This window comes from Hordeum vulgare, chromosome 7H (assembly GCF_904849725.1).
Source record: "Hordeum vulgare subsp. vulgare chromosome 7H, MorexV3_pseudomolecules_assembly, whole genome shotgun sequence".
Classification (NCBI taxonomy): domain Eukaryota; kingdom Viridiplantae; phylum Streptophyta; class Magnoliopsida; order Poales; family Poaceae; genus Hordeum; species Hordeum vulgare.
The window spans coordinates 34484424-34502217 of record NC_058524.1 but is presented as its reverse complement, the minus strand read 5'-3'; the positions used below and the strand labels follow the sequence as shown (position 1 = coordinate 34502217).

Below are 17794 nucleotides of genomic sequence, written 5' to 3'. Positions count from 1 at the left end.
TTCTTCTTCAACTTCTCTTCTTCTACTTCTCCTCTTCTTCTCCTCTCCTCCTCTTCTTATTCTCCTTTTTCTTCTTTTCTTCTCCTCCTCTTCTTATTTTCCTTTTTCCTAATCTTATTTTCTTATCTTTGTTCATCTTTCTTCTTCTTGTAACCCTAACCTAATTCTAAATATTACTAACCCTAATAATCTAGCACAAACCTAATAACAATAGGAATTAAGTGACAAAAAAATCTTTTCTTCTCCTTTTTCTTCTTTTCTTCTCCTTTTTCTTCTTTTCTTCTCCTTTTTCTTCTTTTCTTCTCCTTTTTCTTCTTTTCTTCTCCTTTTTCTTCTTTTCTTCTACCGGCCGGAGTGTTGGGGAGGAGGGGGCGGGGGGCTTATCGGCCGGAGGAGTCGACGACGGCGCGCGGCGAGGAGGACGGCGGCGGCGAGGAGGACGACGGGAACGGCGAGGAGGACGGCGGGCAGCCTGACGGCGTCGTCGAGTTCGTCGGTGCCGCGCCGGGCAGGAGAACGAGGAAGAAGAGAGAACGAAATGCGATTTGGGTTGGAAATTTGCTAACTCCCGCTTATATAGGTGGATCTTTAGTCCCGGTTTGGGGCTCGAACCGGGACTAAAGACACCCTTTAGTCCCGGGTGGAGCCACGAACCGGGACTAAAGGCCCTTTTTCGATAGACCAAAAGGAGGGAAGCAGGGGCCTTTAGTCCCGGGTCGAGGCGCTTGAGCCGGGACTAAAGACACCCTTTAGTCCCGGGTGGAGCCACGACCCGGGACTAAAGGCCCGTGCTCGGCACGCGGTAGGCGAGGGGCTTTAGTCCCGGGTCGTGGCTCCACCCGGACTAAAGCCCCTCCGCTGGCTGCACGATAAGTTTAGTCCCACCTCGCCCAGCGAGGGGGACTAACACTTGTTTATAAGCTCCGTCGCAGCATCTTCATCGAGCTCCTCTCTAAAGGAGGCTTACGGGCCTAAACTAACTGTAAATTTAAAAATTGAAACTATATTTGAAATTATGGAGAAAATTAAACCTGAATTCAAAGTGAGGTCACTTTGAATTTAGGTTTAAGTTTCTCTATAAATTCTCATATAGTTTCAATTTTTTTTCTATTTTCAAAATTAACTATTTTGTTATTTTCAATTAAAACTATGTTTATTAAAATTCTTTTTGCATATTTGAGAATTTGACAAAACTATGATAATGAAAAGTGTTTGAAATTGAATAAATAATTCAAAACTATTTTCTATTTTCAAAATTAATTATTTTGACTATCCAAACTATTAACTATTTTGTTATTTTCAATTAAAAACTATGTTTATTAAAATTCTTTTTGCGTATTTGAGAATTTGACAAAACTATGATAATGAAAAGTGTTTGAAATTGAATAAATAATTCAAAACTATTTTCTATTTTCAAAAGTAATTATTTTGACTATCCAAACTATTAACTATTTTGTTATTTTCAATTAAAAACTATGTTTATTAAAATTCTGTTTGCATATTTGAGAATTTGACAAAACTATGATAATGAAAAGTGTTTGAAATTGAATAAATAATTCAAAACTATTTTCTATTTTCAAAAGTAATTATTTTGACTATCCAAACTATTAACTATTTTGTTATTTTCAATTAAAAACTATGTTTATTAAAATTCTTTTTGCATATTTGAGAATTTGACAAAACTATGATAATGAAAAGTGTTTGAAATTGGACTCCAAACTTTTTGTGTGTTCAAAATGCACCATTCAAAGTCACATCACAAAATTTCAACAATTTCTGACTTCATTTGGTATTCTTCGTGCATTTACTTATTTGTTTTGAGCTAGTTGACCCTGAAATTGAAAAGCAGTACAAATGAACTCTGAAAATGTTGAAATTTGGCATGCTATCATCATTTCACCCACATAGCATGTGTTAAATAGTTGAGAGGGCTACAACAAAAACTGGATGCACTTCGTGTAAAAAACGGACAATCACTACTGGAATTCAGAATTTTGCCGTCTGCCTTGACTTTGCCGTCTGCTGACGCATGGCAAAGGTACTCTTTACCGTCAGCTGTCATAGTGCTGACGGCAAAGAGGTGGCTGATGGCAAAGTTTTAATTTGCCGTCTGCTGGCGGACGGCAAAGGAGCCATATGCGGACGGCAAAGGTTTGGCACATGGCAAAGCCCCCCACCCAAACGGCCGAAACCCACCCCCACCCACCCGCCCCTTTGCCGTCTGCCTGGGACTCCTTTGCCGTTTGCCTGGGAGCACGGCGGACGGCAAAGGGGACGGCGGCCCCACCCCACTAACGGCTGCCGGCCCCCACTACCTCCCACACGGCTTCGCCCTCCTCTCGGCTCCCGCACGACCTCTCCCGCACGCCCGCCCCTCCCCCACCCGGCGCCGCCACCAACCTGCGCCGCCCCCACGCGCCGCCGCCACCACCCTACTCTGCAACCACCCTGCGCCGCCCCCACCCGGCGCCGCCACCACCCTGCGCCGCCACCACCCGGCGCCTCCCCCACCCGACGCCGCCACCACCACCCTGCGCCGCCCCTCCCTGCTCCGCCACCACCCTGCGCCGCCACCACCCTGCATCGCCCGCCCCTCCTCCCTGCGCCGCGACCACCCTGCACCGCCCGCCCATCCTCCCTGCGCCGCCCCTCCTCCCTGCGCCGCCGATACGTTTTTTTTCTTTTTTTCTGTTAAATTATGTAGTTAGTTTATTAGGTAGAATAAAGTAGATAGAAAAAATAGATAGAAAATAAAAAAACTTAGAACAAAATAATAGAAGAAAGTTAGTTTTTTTCCTGTTAAATTAGATAGTTAGATTTTTCTTTTTTCTGTTAAATTATATAGTTAGTTTATTAGGTAGAATAAAGTAGATAGAAAAGAAATAATAGAAAAAAAAATAGATAGAAAAGAAAAAACTTAGAAGAAAAAAAAAAGAAGAAGAAGAAGAAGAAGAAGAAGAAGAAGAAGAAGAAGAAGAAGAAGAAGAAAGAGGAGAGCAGGAGAAAGAGAAAAGAAAGAAGAAATAGAAGAAGAGGAGGAGGAGGAGGAGAAAGAAGAAGAAGAAGAAGAAGAAGAAGAAGAAGAAGAAGAGGAGAAGAAGAAGAGAAGAAGAGAATAAGAAAAAAAATAAGAAGGAGAAGAAGAGAAAAAGAAGAAGAAGTTGATTTTTTATTGTTCGGTATTTAGTGGTAGCTAGATTCTTTTTTAGTTACTTAGTGGTAGATTCTGTTTTTGTTATAGTGGTAGATTCTATTTTTGTTATTTTTTTGCTGTTTAGTGCTATCTAGGTTTAGCGGTAGGTTTAGTTAGCTTGGTTAGTTAGGTTAGTTAGCTTACTAGAAAGAATAGGAAGAAGAAGAGGAGGAGGAGGAGGACAAGAGGAGAAGAGGAGGAGGAGGAGGAGAAGAAGAAGAAGAATAGGAGGAGGAGAAGACAAAAAGAAGATCACACGTTTGGTATTTAGTTTTTTGGAATTAATTAGTAGTTTTAGTGGTAGATTATGTTAGTTAATTAGTAGATTTAGTGGTAGATTCTGTTAGTTTATTCGCCCATCATTATTGCTTAGGTTCAAGACTACTTCAAAGAAGATCACATGTTCTTTTGTTGAAATCAAGTCTGTCAAAATAATGTATCGTCTATATTTATTGGTACCGGAGCAAAACAGGACAACTTAAATAATATTGCCATCTTCAAATGTAGAAAATATCGAAAAGTTTTATATAAACTGAAAAGTAGTATAGATAACCTGGAAAGTCTTCTCGACCAAAAGGGCAACATCTCGACCTGCGAACTTTGCGTGGTAGGTGCATGTCCATGGAGCAGGGTAATTTCCCCAACAATGACATAATTAGTCCATTTGGCTCCAAAATACCATAATAAGCTCAAAATGGCATAAGAACCTCGGTTAGCTCATTAATATTATATACTTAGCTTGTTTTCCTCTAAAATGGGATAATTAGCCCATTTAGCTCAAAAAAGACATAATTAGGTAATTTAGCTCCAACAAGAGGAGAAGAAATAGGCAAAATGAAAAGAAAGAAGAAGAAGAAGAAGAAGAAGAGAAGAAGGAGAAGGAGAAGGAGGAGGAGGAGGAGGAGAAGGCCAAGGACTTTCTAGTCTTTCTCCTCCTCCTCCTTCTCCTCCTCCTCCTTCTTCTTCTTGATTTCTTCTTCTTCTTCTCCTCCTCCTCCTCTTTATTCTCCTCTTTCATATTATCCTTGCTTTAATTAACCCAACAATGACATAATTAGCCCATTTAGCTCCAAAATACCATAATAAGCTCAAAATGGCACAAGAACCTTGGTTAGCTCATGAATATTATATACTTAGCTTGTTTTCCTCTAAAATGACATAATTGAAACATTTAGCTCAAAAAAGACATAATTAGGTAATTTAGCTCCAACAAGAGGAGAAGAGGAGAAGAAATAGGCAAAATGAAAAGATAGAAGAAGAAGAAGAGAAGAAGAAGAAGAGAAGAAGGAGAAGGAGGAGGAGGAGGAGGAGAAGGCCAAGGATCTTCTAGTCCTTCTCCTCCTCCTCCTTCTCCTCCTCCTCCTTCTTCTTGATTTCTTGTTCTTCTTCTCCTCCTCCTCTTTCTTCTCCTCTTTCATATTATCCTTGCTTTAATTAACCGAACAATGACATAATTAGCCCATTTAGCTCCAAAATACCATAATAAGCTCAAAATGGCACAAGAACCTTGGTTAGCTCATGAATATTATATACTTAGCTTGTTTTCCTCTAAAATGACATAATTGAAACATTTAGCTCAAAAAATACATAATTAGGTAATTTAGCTCCAACAAGAGGATTAGAGGAGAAGAAATAGGCAAAATGAAAAGATAGAAGAAGAAGAAGAGAAGAAGAAGAAGAGAAGAAGGAGAAGGAGGAGGAGGAGGAGGAGGAGGAGGAGATGGCCAAGGTGGCCATCTCCTCCTCCTCCTCCTCCTCCTCCTCCTTCTTCTTGATTTCTTCTTCTTCTCCTCCTCCTCCTCTTTCTTCTCCTCTTTCATATTATCCTTGCTTTAGTTAACCCAACAATGACATAATTAGCCCATTTAGCTCCAAAATACCATAATAAGCTCAAAATGCCACAAGAACCTTGGTTGGCTCATGAATATTATATACTTAGATTGTTTTCCTCTAAAATAACATAATTAGCCCATTTAGCTCAAAAAGAAGGAGAAGGAAGAAGAAGAAGAAGAAGAAGAAGAAGAAGAAGAAGAAGAGAAGAAGAAGAGAAGGAGAAGGAGAAGAAGAAGAAGGAGGAGGAGAAGAAGAGAAGAAGAAGGAGAAGGAGGAGAAGAAGGAGAAGGAGCCCTCCTTCTTCTCCTTCTTCTCCTCCTTCTTCTCCTTCTTCTTCTCTTCTTTTTTCTTCTTCTCCTCCTCCTTCTACTTCTCCTTCCCCTTCCCCTCCTCCTCCTCCTCCTCCTCCTCCTTCTTGTTTTTCTTCTCCTTGTTCTCTTCTTGCTTCTTCTCTTTCTTCTTCAATTTAGCTTATTTGTCATATATATGTTGTTCTTCTTCTTCTTCTGACTTTCTTATTCCCATTTTGCAGATTGGATGTACTACATGCATGGAAGCTGGCGTTGGAGTGCTTTAGTTTCCGTTTTTATTTGAGTTGATGAACAATGTGGAACTATATCACTACAACAGGACAGACCTTTGGTAACACCGTCTTGTGTTACTACAGGCCCAAAAGTGTGTTACTAGGTCAGAGAGTAACACAATTTGAAATGTGTTACATTATCCCGTGTTACTAAATGATGTCAACTGTTACACATAGTAATTGTTACCATATGTTAAAAATAGTGTTACAATTATAGTATAGTAACATGCATATTATGTGTTACCAAACACAGTGGTAACACATTTTTGTAGTTATAGTAACACCCAGAGTAACATATTTGCACAGACATACAACATTGGTGGTAACATGTTTTTCTAACTCTAGTAACACAAGCGGTACACATCAACTAGTAACATAATATCGGACTATTGTAACACTATGATTTATACTTTTTAAATACTGTAGTAACAAAATTTTGTAACTGTAGTAACACTACTATATCAATATGGTAACGTAATTGGTGTATTTTTTATTATTAATCACAAAATTCAGTACCCCTTTTATGGAATATAAATTTATTTAATAAAGTTGATGCGATTGCGCAAGTGATTGATCATTTTATCATTATGCCGGCAACATCAAAATGGTATAGAAATGAAAGCACAACACACATAGAAATCCTCAATATGAAGATACTGATTAAGAATATACAAGTGTATGATACATACACATTACAATAAAGATATCATTCATATCATTTTGAGCATAGAAAACACAACTATGAAGAATATTACACCATAGAATTTGCATCAACTGGACGAAAGAAAAAGATCTTGTGATTCATATTACATTTTTCAATCTATCAATGTAAACTACGATTATTAGTAGATAAAATCTTCAGATTTTATTTGCTTCCGCATCCAAGAATTCAACCGTAACTCAATTATCCTTCTCTCGAATCTGTAGAAGAAAATTGCACGTTAGATATATGTGATTAAATGCACACAAATATGATTTGAGAATGTTGAAGAGAAGATTTAACTTACAAAAGCTGAAGGCCATGCAATTAAGTATCCTGAAGAGAATGCTTCACCAATTTTCTTGCAATCGGAAACTTCCCTTACCAACTCCTCATTATCAAGCAAAGATTGATCTATGCGCACAAGGGCAAATTCCGCACCTAACTCAATACCACACGCCTTAGTTCTTGGATCACTACTACGAATAGTACCATACGCAACATTCCTTTTGTTGGGATATGTTGAAGTCTTCAAAACTACTTTGGAACCAACCTATATTATGATAAATACTAGCATTCAATGACAATGATAATACAATTTACATTAACAATGTGAACACTTTTAAATGTCAGCCAGCTTTTTGGAAATAACTAGCATGATGCCCGTGCTTTGCTACGGAGCTATGCAAAAATAGAAAAGTAACTTGCATGTATTTTTATTATGAAGCAATGCAAAAAAAAAATGGCTTCCCAAGTAAGTATGATGGTTTTGTATATATTGTCAAATATGTGCAATTTCAGTATGACAACATAGACAAAAATTCAATGCATATTAAGACTTATAGATCTTAATTCCGGATTTCCCGTGCTTGATTAAAAATATATCCAAAATTCTAAAGTGATATAGTTTCTCAATGTCCTTAGCTTACTCCTCACTATAGCATTTTAGTGCATGTTCAGTATTATGAGTAATATGATAGATAATGTCCTCATGGCCAAAGTACAAATGGCCGGCTACGACAGCGAGGACTAACGCACTGCCAATGCATAAACAGTAACATCCTTACATTTTACGACACCCCTGCCAATGCATAAACAGTAAAATCCTTACATTTTATCATTGGTGAATAGTAACACGGTGAGCTGGTTGTGCGTTCAAATCTACGGGATGAATAGTAGCATCCTATTTACCCATTAAAAAAACTGCTGCCACAATTTTTTATACGAGTGCCATGCGTGCCATGCCATAGTAGTAAAGATACGGTTTCTTGGAAAAATATTGGTATTAAATACTTTGAAGTGTTTGGCTTAAAAATTTATTGTATTTTAAGTTACTGTGGTATATCTTATACTGAAGTTTTCTAAAACTGAACCAAGAGAAATCATTGGGGCGAGATTGGCCTGTTGACGTCTCCGTGTACATGCAATTCGGAAAATTCTACAAATTATTTAGTTGCTGATTACTTTCTGAAAATCTCGAACCAAGATAGATCGCTAAATAAATTGGTAGTTGAAGCACACTTGTACACAGGAAGTCATGGGAAGGACCCATGTGCGTGATTGTATAGAGAGTGTAACTGAAAGTCCCCTCTTAGGTAACTCAGTCTGCATGTAATATATTGTCCAAGTATATATGCATGCATGCATCTTTTTTTGCAGAGGACCGTCCTGATTGGTCGAAGTTGTGAGAAAAAATTCTATTAATCACGGCAGGAAATTGAAGCTGCTATCAGGTATGTCTTGCAGTCTTTACAAATACCCAGTACTGTAAACTTAATTCAATATAAGCACGAATAAATAATATTCAATATGGATGGAGCATTTTTTTTATTATATTGATTAACATCTAGATTTTTGGAAGTTATATTTACCTGAAAGATATCCGTGCAAAAATTTCCCGTAACCTTCGAAGTAACCTCTAAACGCCCACATCTTAATGTCTCCAAACATGTCAATTAGGAAATCATTGACCTAATTAGAGGAACGAATAATTAAGATAATCTTTTGTAAAAATATATATTGCAGGAATGACATATCAAGAAACTCTCAATTTCATCACAGAATAAGGAAATAGTAAGTCTGAATTCCATAGCAGAATAAGGAAATTCTACTACTGAAACGAAAGAACAAATATATATGCATGTGTCCACCTTCACAATATTATACACTGTATGTAGTAATGCATAAAGGATTTGTATCTGCAATATAATGCTCGGAAACACAAAGGGGCATGTTCTTCGGGAGAATGATGAGGCAATCACATGGAAGCTGCCTAGCAGGCTGCTTAGATTTTTTCTAATTGTCACCTCATTGTTATTTCTCTGCTCTTCATACAGTTATGCCAAGAAAATAACTTAGATTAGGAGTCATGCAACTCATCAAACGATTTATACATGTTTCCAACTATCACCAAATCTGAAGTATTGTGCTTTAAAAAAAGTTTCCTCAATCTCAACCTACTCACGGGCATCATAGATCGCACATGAAGCATCCAAGTACTCGGAGTTCCATCCGCACAGATCATGTATCATCTAGATCAGACTGCGGGGCAATTAGCATAGGAATGTGCTACACAGCGCCCGCACAGCGTGCGTGCACATCTCACGGCCGCCAGTTAAGGAAAGTCCTGCTCTCTGTCCCCACGCATGTGCTTCAAAAAAGGCAGGTTCCCCTTCCCCCTTTAGTTGCCACGTCTCGACAGCCAACGCCACTTCTGCCTCACGTGATTTTTCACCCACCCCTCTCCCAACCCAGCACCACAAGATCCCACGTCCCACATAATCAGCACCCGTCCCATAGCACTGAAAAAACAGAGTAAAAGAAGGACGAAATCAAGTGAAAAATTATGGAAAAGGAAGCACAATTGTGTTTGCAATTCTTTCTTGCTCGTCAGGCAAAAAAGCTAGATATTGTGGGCAAAAAAATACAAAAGCTGGACAAATTTCTCCCGTGTAAACAGCAAAGGTAACAGGTTGTTCCACTTTGTTTTCTCCATGAACTTCATCATAGAACTTGTGTATTTCCCTGTCTGTACCTACCCCCTATCTACTACTTGCAGAAATTGCCCCATGTACAGAATTGTTTCAGAACCTGGCTAGTATAGACTTTGGATGCTACTGTAGTTGCTTACACAACAAGCTAGTAGTAGAGTATAGTTGCTTACAAAAACACAAGGTAGGCAGGGAAAAAAGCCCGGAAAACCAGTAGTAGAAAAAGCCCGAGTTGCTACAAGTATTAGGTATAGCCTGAACTAGATTTTTTTTGCCTATAGCGTGAAGTTCTCTGTGCCATTGTAAGTTAAATGTGCCTACATTTTCAAGGCTTTGTTACAAAAAGAGGACATTTTTATTAGAAAAGAAGTTGCTCATATAATATGTAGTAGTAGTTCCCCTGTATTGTCCAATATAAAAATTATAGGCCGATCACGCTTGTGACATCCTCGACTTTTGCTACAGTAGTAATCGTAATTAAGCTACAGTGATCAACCGTTAATGATGCCTCGTCATCGGATTTCCACCTCAGACCCGCGTTGATTCGAGTTTGTCCGGATTTCAGATTTGAAAACAAAAGTAGAGTACGTTATGAGTTCATTGCAAATATTACAAGAATATATATGTAAAAACGAGGAAAGTATTAAAGAAACAATAATGATAAAAGAAAGAAAGAAAACTGAAAGAAAGAAATAAATAAAAAGAAAAGGGAAAAGAGAAAACAAGATAAAACAAATCAAAAAAAAAAAAGAGAAAGCCCCCCCCCCCCCCAGCCGGCCCAGCTGGGCCGAAAAGGGCCCAACCGGCCAAACCCTAGCCCCCCTGGCGGTCAAGCCGCCCCCCCACGCCAACTCCCACCCCCCCCCCCTGGGCGCCGCCGCCAGCCCCCCCCCCCCCTCGTGGGGGGGCCCCACCCCCACGCGCCACCTCTCCCTCCTCTCCTCCCGTGGCCTCCTCCCCCAGATCTCTCCCCTGCCGAGCCCCCCTCCTCTCCCAACTCCCACGTCGCCTCCTCCTCCTACCTCCCGTCGGCCCTCCCGCCGGCAGCCCCCCGACGGCCACCCCTCCCCGCCGGCAGCCCTCTACCCCGCCGGCCTCCTCCCTCCACCGCCTCCTCCTCCCCCACGGCCTCCTCCCCACCCCACGGCCCCTCTTCCTCCCCCGGTGGCCCCTCCCCTCGCCCCGCCGGCCGAGCCCCTCCTCCCCGCCGGCCGAGCCCCTCCCTCCTCGCCGGCGAGCCACCCACCCCGCCGGCAGGGGGCCCCGGTTGCCTCGGCCCCCCATCTCGGCGGCCGGCCCCTTCCGGGAGGTCCCTCTCCGGCGGCCCTCTCTACGGTGGCCGCCCCTCACCGCCGGCGGCTCCATCTCCGGGGGGCCCTCCTCACCGGCTCCTCCTCGCCGGCACACCCGTCTCCACCGTCTTCTACGTGCGAACTCCGGCTTCACCGGGCCGTCACGTCACCGTCGGTGAGCCCCTCCTCGGGCTCCTCCCACCGTGTCGTTCTCCTCGACGTCCCGGTTCCGTTCCGGCAAACGGGGCCTCGATCCGTCGACGGTGGACTCCGGTAGAAGGATTCGAAGTTTGTGTTCTTCTAGGTGGAGTTGCAAAAGAACTTCTCTGTCTCTGTTAACAGAGAGATGAGAGATGAGTGTTGAGAGAAAAGAAAAATGAAAAAGAATAAATGGTGTATTAGATGCGTATGTATGTATGTATGTATGAGATGTGATGTATGTATTTGTGTATTTGGGTATTTAGAGGAATACGGTATTCGCACGGATAGGTATCTAATAAAAATAAATGAGGAAATAACCTTAGGCCACTTACCGGTGGGGCCAATGCACCGCTGTCAATGACAGGGAGGCCCCACGCGATGATTAAAAATAATGTTTTTCTTAAATAAATAAATAAATAGATATATTAGTTAAAATAATTAATTAACATAATTAGAGTATGACACGTGGGTCCCTCGTTGAATTAATCTGATTAATAAATAATTAATTTTAATAAAAACTTGTGCCTATGACGTTCGGGACCCGCTGGTCAGTTGACCGGTCAAATGTGATGTCAGCCTGACATCGCGATGATGTCATAATAGGATTTTACTAAACCTTTTAAATCTGTTTTTAATTCTTAAATAATTAATAAAACTTTAAAAATTAATATTAAATAATCCGTAAGTCAGATCGAAATAATTTCAACATGAAAGTTGATCAGCAAAGCGAGACGAACCCGGATGCACGGTCCATTCGTCTGTCACGCGTCCCTAGCATAGCAAACATGGAACTTTTCCATCGTTTCCAGTATAACCGGTAGTAGCCCGAGACTCGGAAAATATCGTCAGATATTCTTCCGACCCGTCTATGACGGATGTTGCTGCGTTAGCTCATGTCTAGCCTGCATATTTCCATGTCATGTTTTGTGTTGCATCGGTGCTATTATTTATTGTTTCTTCCCCCTCTTCTTACCGGTAGACCCCGAGACTGACGCTGCTGCCGGGTACATCTACGACCCTGCCGATCAGTCCTTTGCCGCAGAGCAGCAAGGCAAGCAAACCCCCTCTTGATCATTCCTATATCGCCTATGTCTTTCTTCCTACTGCTTGCATTAGTATTTTGCTACTGTTGTAGTTAGCTCCTATATCTGATGCATAGCCTGTTTTTGATGAACTGCTACTTTCAGTCCTGTACCTTTAATATGCTTAGTATAGGTGGAGCAGTCATCCCCTCTGACCCTGTAGATCAGTTGCCCCGCTTGTTTTCAAATCTCGATCTCTGATCGACGAGCCAGACCCGACACAGCACGTTCACCCCCCTTCGTTGTACGACGCTACAGAGGTACTATCGGGTACCGAGGGTGACACCTCGCTAAGTACTCTTGATGAGATCTCTGTAGTATAGCTAGTCGGTCGTGGTTATCGAGGGTGATTCCTCTTTCACCATTCCCGATGACGTCTCTGTCGTGCCACCCCGCGAGTGTGGGACCTCCGAGGGTGATTCCTCTAAGCCCACCTTGACGGGTACATCGTTCGGAATCCAACGAGGGTGATACCTCGGATTCCCCCCGATGATACAACCACACAGTTACTCGACCATGTTACTGGGATCTTCGGTGATTAGTTGTAAGACGGGTGGATTCCCGCGAGACTGTGTTGTTGGCCTAATTAAAATGCTAATGGATTTGGGTATTTGATCTGGGTTGGTCGGAGACCTTTTCGCACTAACCGGCTACGCGGGAAGAATTATGGGTACTCGGCGTCGCGGTATCAGCCGAAGCTTTTCAGATGCCAGCAGTGTAGCGGCGCGCGCCCGAGTGGTCCCGAGATGCATCGCGCTTGTGATTAAGGGATGCTAGGACTGACGTCGGCCGCCCACGTCACGTGCAGGAGCGTGAAGGGGAACTGGGCCCATGAACCCTTTGTGCTTAGGATTTAGACCGGCGGGCTGGCCTCTCTGATTAGTCTTAGGTGGGGCTGCGACGTGTCGATATTCCGAGGCCGGGCAGGACCCAGAAAAGTATGTCCGGCCAGAGTGTTATCGAGCGTGACGGGACATGTGGTGCACCCCTGCAGGGATGAAAATTAACTATTCGGATAGCCGTGTCCACGGTTACAGGACGACTTGGAGTTGTGCCCCGATCTTATACAACTACAATTGTTACTTAACTGGAATTAGTTTGCCTCGGGATTGCTTCCTCGCAGGGAGTCGAGGGAGGATCTTTAGGCGTGACCTCACTTTAATATTGCTGCAACATTATGACTATTAATGTGTTACCCCTGTTCTACTCTCGTCTATTGCTGCAAGACCCTGAAGATGCTAGTCTTCGATAGGACTAGGCCTTCTCCCTCTATTCTCGCTTTGCTGCAGTCAGTCCACATATAACCCCCTTCTTTGATACTGATGCATAATTAGAATAGTTCTGATGTAAGACTTGCGAGTACTTTGGATGAGTACTCACCGCTGCTTTGCTCCCCCCTTGTTCCCTTGATCCGTTTGCTGCGACCAGATGATGAAGCCCAGGAGATGGAGGTCCCCGTCGCCGACGACTGCTACCCCGACGGTGCCTACTACTACGTGGAGGCCGCTGATGATCAGGAGTAGTTAGGAGGTTCCCAGGCAGGAGGCCTCGCCTCGTTCGATCGTTGTATCTTTTGTGCTAGCCTTCTCTAAGGCACCCCATGTTTTATGTCTGTACTCAGATATTTGTTGCTTCCGCTGACTCGTGTGTTTATCGAGCTTTCGTATTCTAGCCCTCGAGGATCCTGGCTTGTAATATGAAGCTGATGTTATTTTATTTGTGTCTAGAGTTGTGTTGTGATATCTCCCCGTGAGTCCTTGGGTTTGATCGTATGCATTTGCGTGTATGATTAGCGTACGATTAAGCCGAGGGCGTCACAAGTTGGTATCAGAGCCAACTGCCTGTAGGTAGCCCCCTTTCCAACTCCTTGGCCGAAGTTGAGTCTAGTGTTTGGAAAACTTTACTAACACTGATGTTGTGGCTTACGGGCCCACATCTGAATTGGGTGGTATTAGTATCTTTTACTCCTTTCCTATACTCTGGGCTCTACTTTCTCTTCTCTTTCGGGTCAAAGATTTTACTAACTCTAACATTAGGTTCTCGAATCACATCAATCCGGAGCGCTGGACTATCTACTCTTTTTCTCCTGAATATGTATTACACACACTGTCATTGACATTCGTCAATCTTATTTTCAGATGCGTCCCGCAAGACAGCACGTGCGCCTGACACAGGCCACCGAGACGACTGGGTTCCCGGCCATTTTGGTCGACCTCCTGACCAGGCTGGGATATCGCTGGTACCCCGAGTACACCGTGTTCGAGGATTTCCGCGAGTACAACCAGTGCCAGTACCAGGCTGAGGTTCGCATCTTCGACCAGAGGGGCGGCGAGACCCTCGAGCGCCACGTGTTCTGTGGTATTGGAGTGTCGGTCGAGATGGCCGTCCACGATGCGGCCTACATCGCCATCACCCGACTCCGTGGAGCGTACCCTCACCTGGAGGAGAGCCCTTTCAGATACATCCCGCATGCTCCTGCTGGGGATGAGACTGGGTTTGATCTCACTGCCTACGCTTCTGACGTTCGGGAGCGCAACGACCGTTCCTACGTCGCTGTCTGCGCCCCCTACGTGACGCGTCGCTACGACGCGCGGATTCTGGTGCAGTACACTGAGGCAATGGATCGTGCTTTCCGAGCTCTGACTGTGGAGTTGTATGCTACGCGCGCTCGTCTTTACGACGCATTGACAGAGCTGCAGCCATCACACTGTCCGAGGGTTCCCCCTTTGCGCATCCGCGAGCCGAGCAGGACAGAGCTACCATCAGCTCTCGAGTGGACAGATGTTGGGGGTAGAACCCCTGCACTTGGACCTCAGCTCCTCGACTGGATGCGGTACCGTCACCAGAGTCACAACGGGACACAGGGTCCTGTCCCTACCTTCTATCACCGCCAGCTACCAGGATTCGTTCGTCCTCTCCGACGTTGATGTAGCCTTATCGCTACATCTCGTCGTGGTACTCTTCCACCGCGTGCCTGCGCGCCGCCTAGTGAGTCCAGGGTATCGTCAAATGCGTCCGGGTTATCGCCAAATTTCGAGTTTTTAATCGTTAGTCTGTAATCGAACTTATGTATGGGTCTGTATGTCGAACTCAACTACTATGGAGTATCTATCGCATTTCCCTTTCATTATGCTTGATTACTTCATGAATGCGTGCGATGCCTTTCGATTACTTTAAGCTAAACTACCCCTGCTAAATATTTAACAGGATGGTTAGACCAGCTGGCCGCCCGCGTGGCCGTGCCAACGATGCACCACCCCCGCCTCCTGAGTATATGGCGGGGATGATCCAACAGTTTGAGCTGAACCGCCAGTTTATGCAAGGGCTCATGGATCAGTTCCAAAGGCCGAACATGAACCAACCACAAGGCGTGACACTGCAAGACTTCTGCCGTCTCAACCCTGCGATCTACCGCAGCTCAACTCAGCCTCTAGATGCTGATGACTGGCTCCGTGACATTTCTTATGAGCTAGAGTCTGCCAATGTGCCCCTGGCGAGCTATGTCAACTTTGCCGCATACTTTCTGAAGGGTCCCGCTGCTCAATGGTGGGACAGCCATAGGCGCTCTCAGCCCGATGGAACTATCATCACTTGGGCAGAGTTCAAGGCTGCTTTCCGTGCTCGATACATTCCCCAGGGAATCATGGACCGGAAGAAGCGTGAGTTCCGCAACTTGGTCCAGGGCAACAAGACTGTGGATGCTTATCAGCGGGAATTTCTGGAATTATCTCGCTATGCTGAAGAAGACATTGCGACTGATGCACGCAGGCAGGAGAAGTTCCGTGAAGGCCTCCACCCTGATATCAAGCTGACACTCCTCGTTCAGGACTATGCTGATTTCGCCACCCTCGTGAACAAGGCTATTCAGGTTGAGACTGGTCTGCAGGAATACAAAGATAGCAGCAAGCGCAACCGTGACATGGGCTCATCTTCGGGCTCATCTGCACAGAAGCGGAAGATCTGGATTCCCAACAACATGTACCATGCACCTGCTCCTACTCCGAGGCCGTCCTATGCTGCACCTCGCCTGCCTCCTCCACCACCTAGGCAGCCGAGGCTTCCAGCTCCACCGCCTCGAGCTCCTCCTTCCCGTCCCGAGGACGGGCTGTGCTTCAAGTGTGGCCGTCCAGGTCACCGTGCTAGAGACTGCAGGCAGAATCAGAATCAGCTGGCACTTCCCGCAACTGGCCGTGGCAACAACCAGAACCGCAACTTCAACGCTAAGCCTGCTTATGTTCGTGGTCAGGCCAACAACATTGATATGGGTCAAGCTCAAGACCAGCCTGCTACCGTGATGGGTACACTTCTCGTTAACTCAGTACCTGCTTCTGTATTGTTTGATACAGGAGCATCGCATTCCTTTATGTCGGAAAATTTTGCATACATGCATGACATTAGGAGCGAAGAGATGAACCTCCCGATAGTGGTAAACACCCCTGGGGGCGAATGCCGAACCTCTGTGGTTTGCCCCCATGTTCCAGTTGAAATTGAAGGATTAGAATTCCTTGCCAACCCCATCCTACTAAAGTCATCCAACATTGATCTCATATTGGGGATGGACTGGTTGAAAGCTCATACGGCATCGATCGTTTGTGCCACCAAAACCGTCCACCTCCTACACCCTTCAGATGAACTAGTAAGCTACCATGCTCATCTCGTCCGTAATGCTGAGGCACGGCTGTATGCCTTGAATGCATTAAATGCGTCGCCTCTTGAAGGGATTGAAAACATACCAGTGGTCCGAGAGTTCCAAGATGTCTTTCCAGAAGAACTTCCGGGGATTCCCCCTGCTCGAGCTGTCGAGTTTGTCATTGACTTGGTACCCGGTACCACTCCTATTGCCAAGCGTCCTTATAAAATGCCACCACATGAACTCCTTGAACTTAAGCAAGAAATTGACAACTCGCTCCGTCTGGGTTTCATCCGTCCGAGTTCCTCTGCTTGGGGAGCACCTTCTCTCTTTGTTAAGAAGAAGGATGGGACAAATCGATTGGTTCAAGACTATCGTCCTATCAACCAGGCCACTATTCAAAACAAATATCCTCTCCCTCGGATAAATGATTTGTATGATCAACTTGCTGGTTCCACCGTTTTCTCTAAGCTCGACTTGAGATTGGGATACCACCAGATCCGTGTTCGCAAGGAGGATATTCCAAAGACCGCCTTTGTTACTCGATATGGGTCATACGAGTACACCGTCATGTCCTTCGGCTTAACCAATGCACCGGCAACTTTCTCTAGATTGATGAATTATATATTCATGGACTACCTCGACAAATTTGTCGTGGTATATCTGGATGATATTCTGGTGTTTTCAAAGAACAAAGAAGAGCATGCTGAACATCTTCGTCTTGTACTGGATAAGCTTCGGGAGCATAAACTCTATGCGAAGTATTCCAAATGTGAGTTCTGGCTAGACGAAGTGACTTACCTTGGTCATGTGATTTCCAAGGATGGTATTGCGGTCAACCCCGAACGAATTCAAGCTATTCTTGATTGGACTCCCCCGAAGAATGTCAAGCAAGTCAGAAGTTTTCTCGGACTCGCCAGCTATTGCCGTCGATTCGTCGAGAACTTCTCCAAGATTGCGAAGCCCTTAACCAACCTGCTTCACAAAGGTGTTAAGTATGAATGGACTGAGAAATGTCAGGAAAGTTTTCAGGCACTCAAGGACAAACTAACGTCCGCTCCAGTACTTGCTCCTCCAGATACGAAAAGGGATTTCGTCATATACTGTGATGCTTCTCGTCAAGGAATAGGTTGTGTCCTAATGCAGGATCGCAAGGTGATCGCTTATGCTTCACGTCAACTGCGTGCTCATGAAGAGAACTACCCAGTTCATGATCTCGAGCTTGCCGCAGTCATTCATGCATTGAAGGAATGGCGACAATACCTTGTCGGTAATCGCTGTGAAATCTAC

At 44.3% G+C, this 17794-nt stretch overlaps 1 protein-coding gene across 1 annotated transcript in view; it reads right to left on the bottom strand.

Annotated features, from left to right (window-relative positions):
* Nucleotides 1-6244: 6244 nt before the first annotated feature.
* The window catches only part of LOC123408153 (leucine-rich repeat extensin-like protein 5), a 28538-nt gene continuing 16988 nt past the window's right edge, over nucleotides 6245-17794 (bottom strand). The window contains exons 4-6 of the mRNA XM_045101332.1: nucleotides 8181-8280; nucleotides 6617-6750; nucleotides 6245-6530 (exon numbers count right to left, since the gene is read on the bottom strand). Of these exons, the coding sequence (XP_044957267.1) occupies nucleotides 6510-6530; nucleotides 6617-6750; nucleotides 8181-8280 (255 nt within the window). The 3' untranslated portion in view covers nucleotides 6245-6509. The remainder of the gene's footprint in view (nucleotides 6531-6616; nucleotides 6751-8180; nucleotides 8281-17794) is intronic.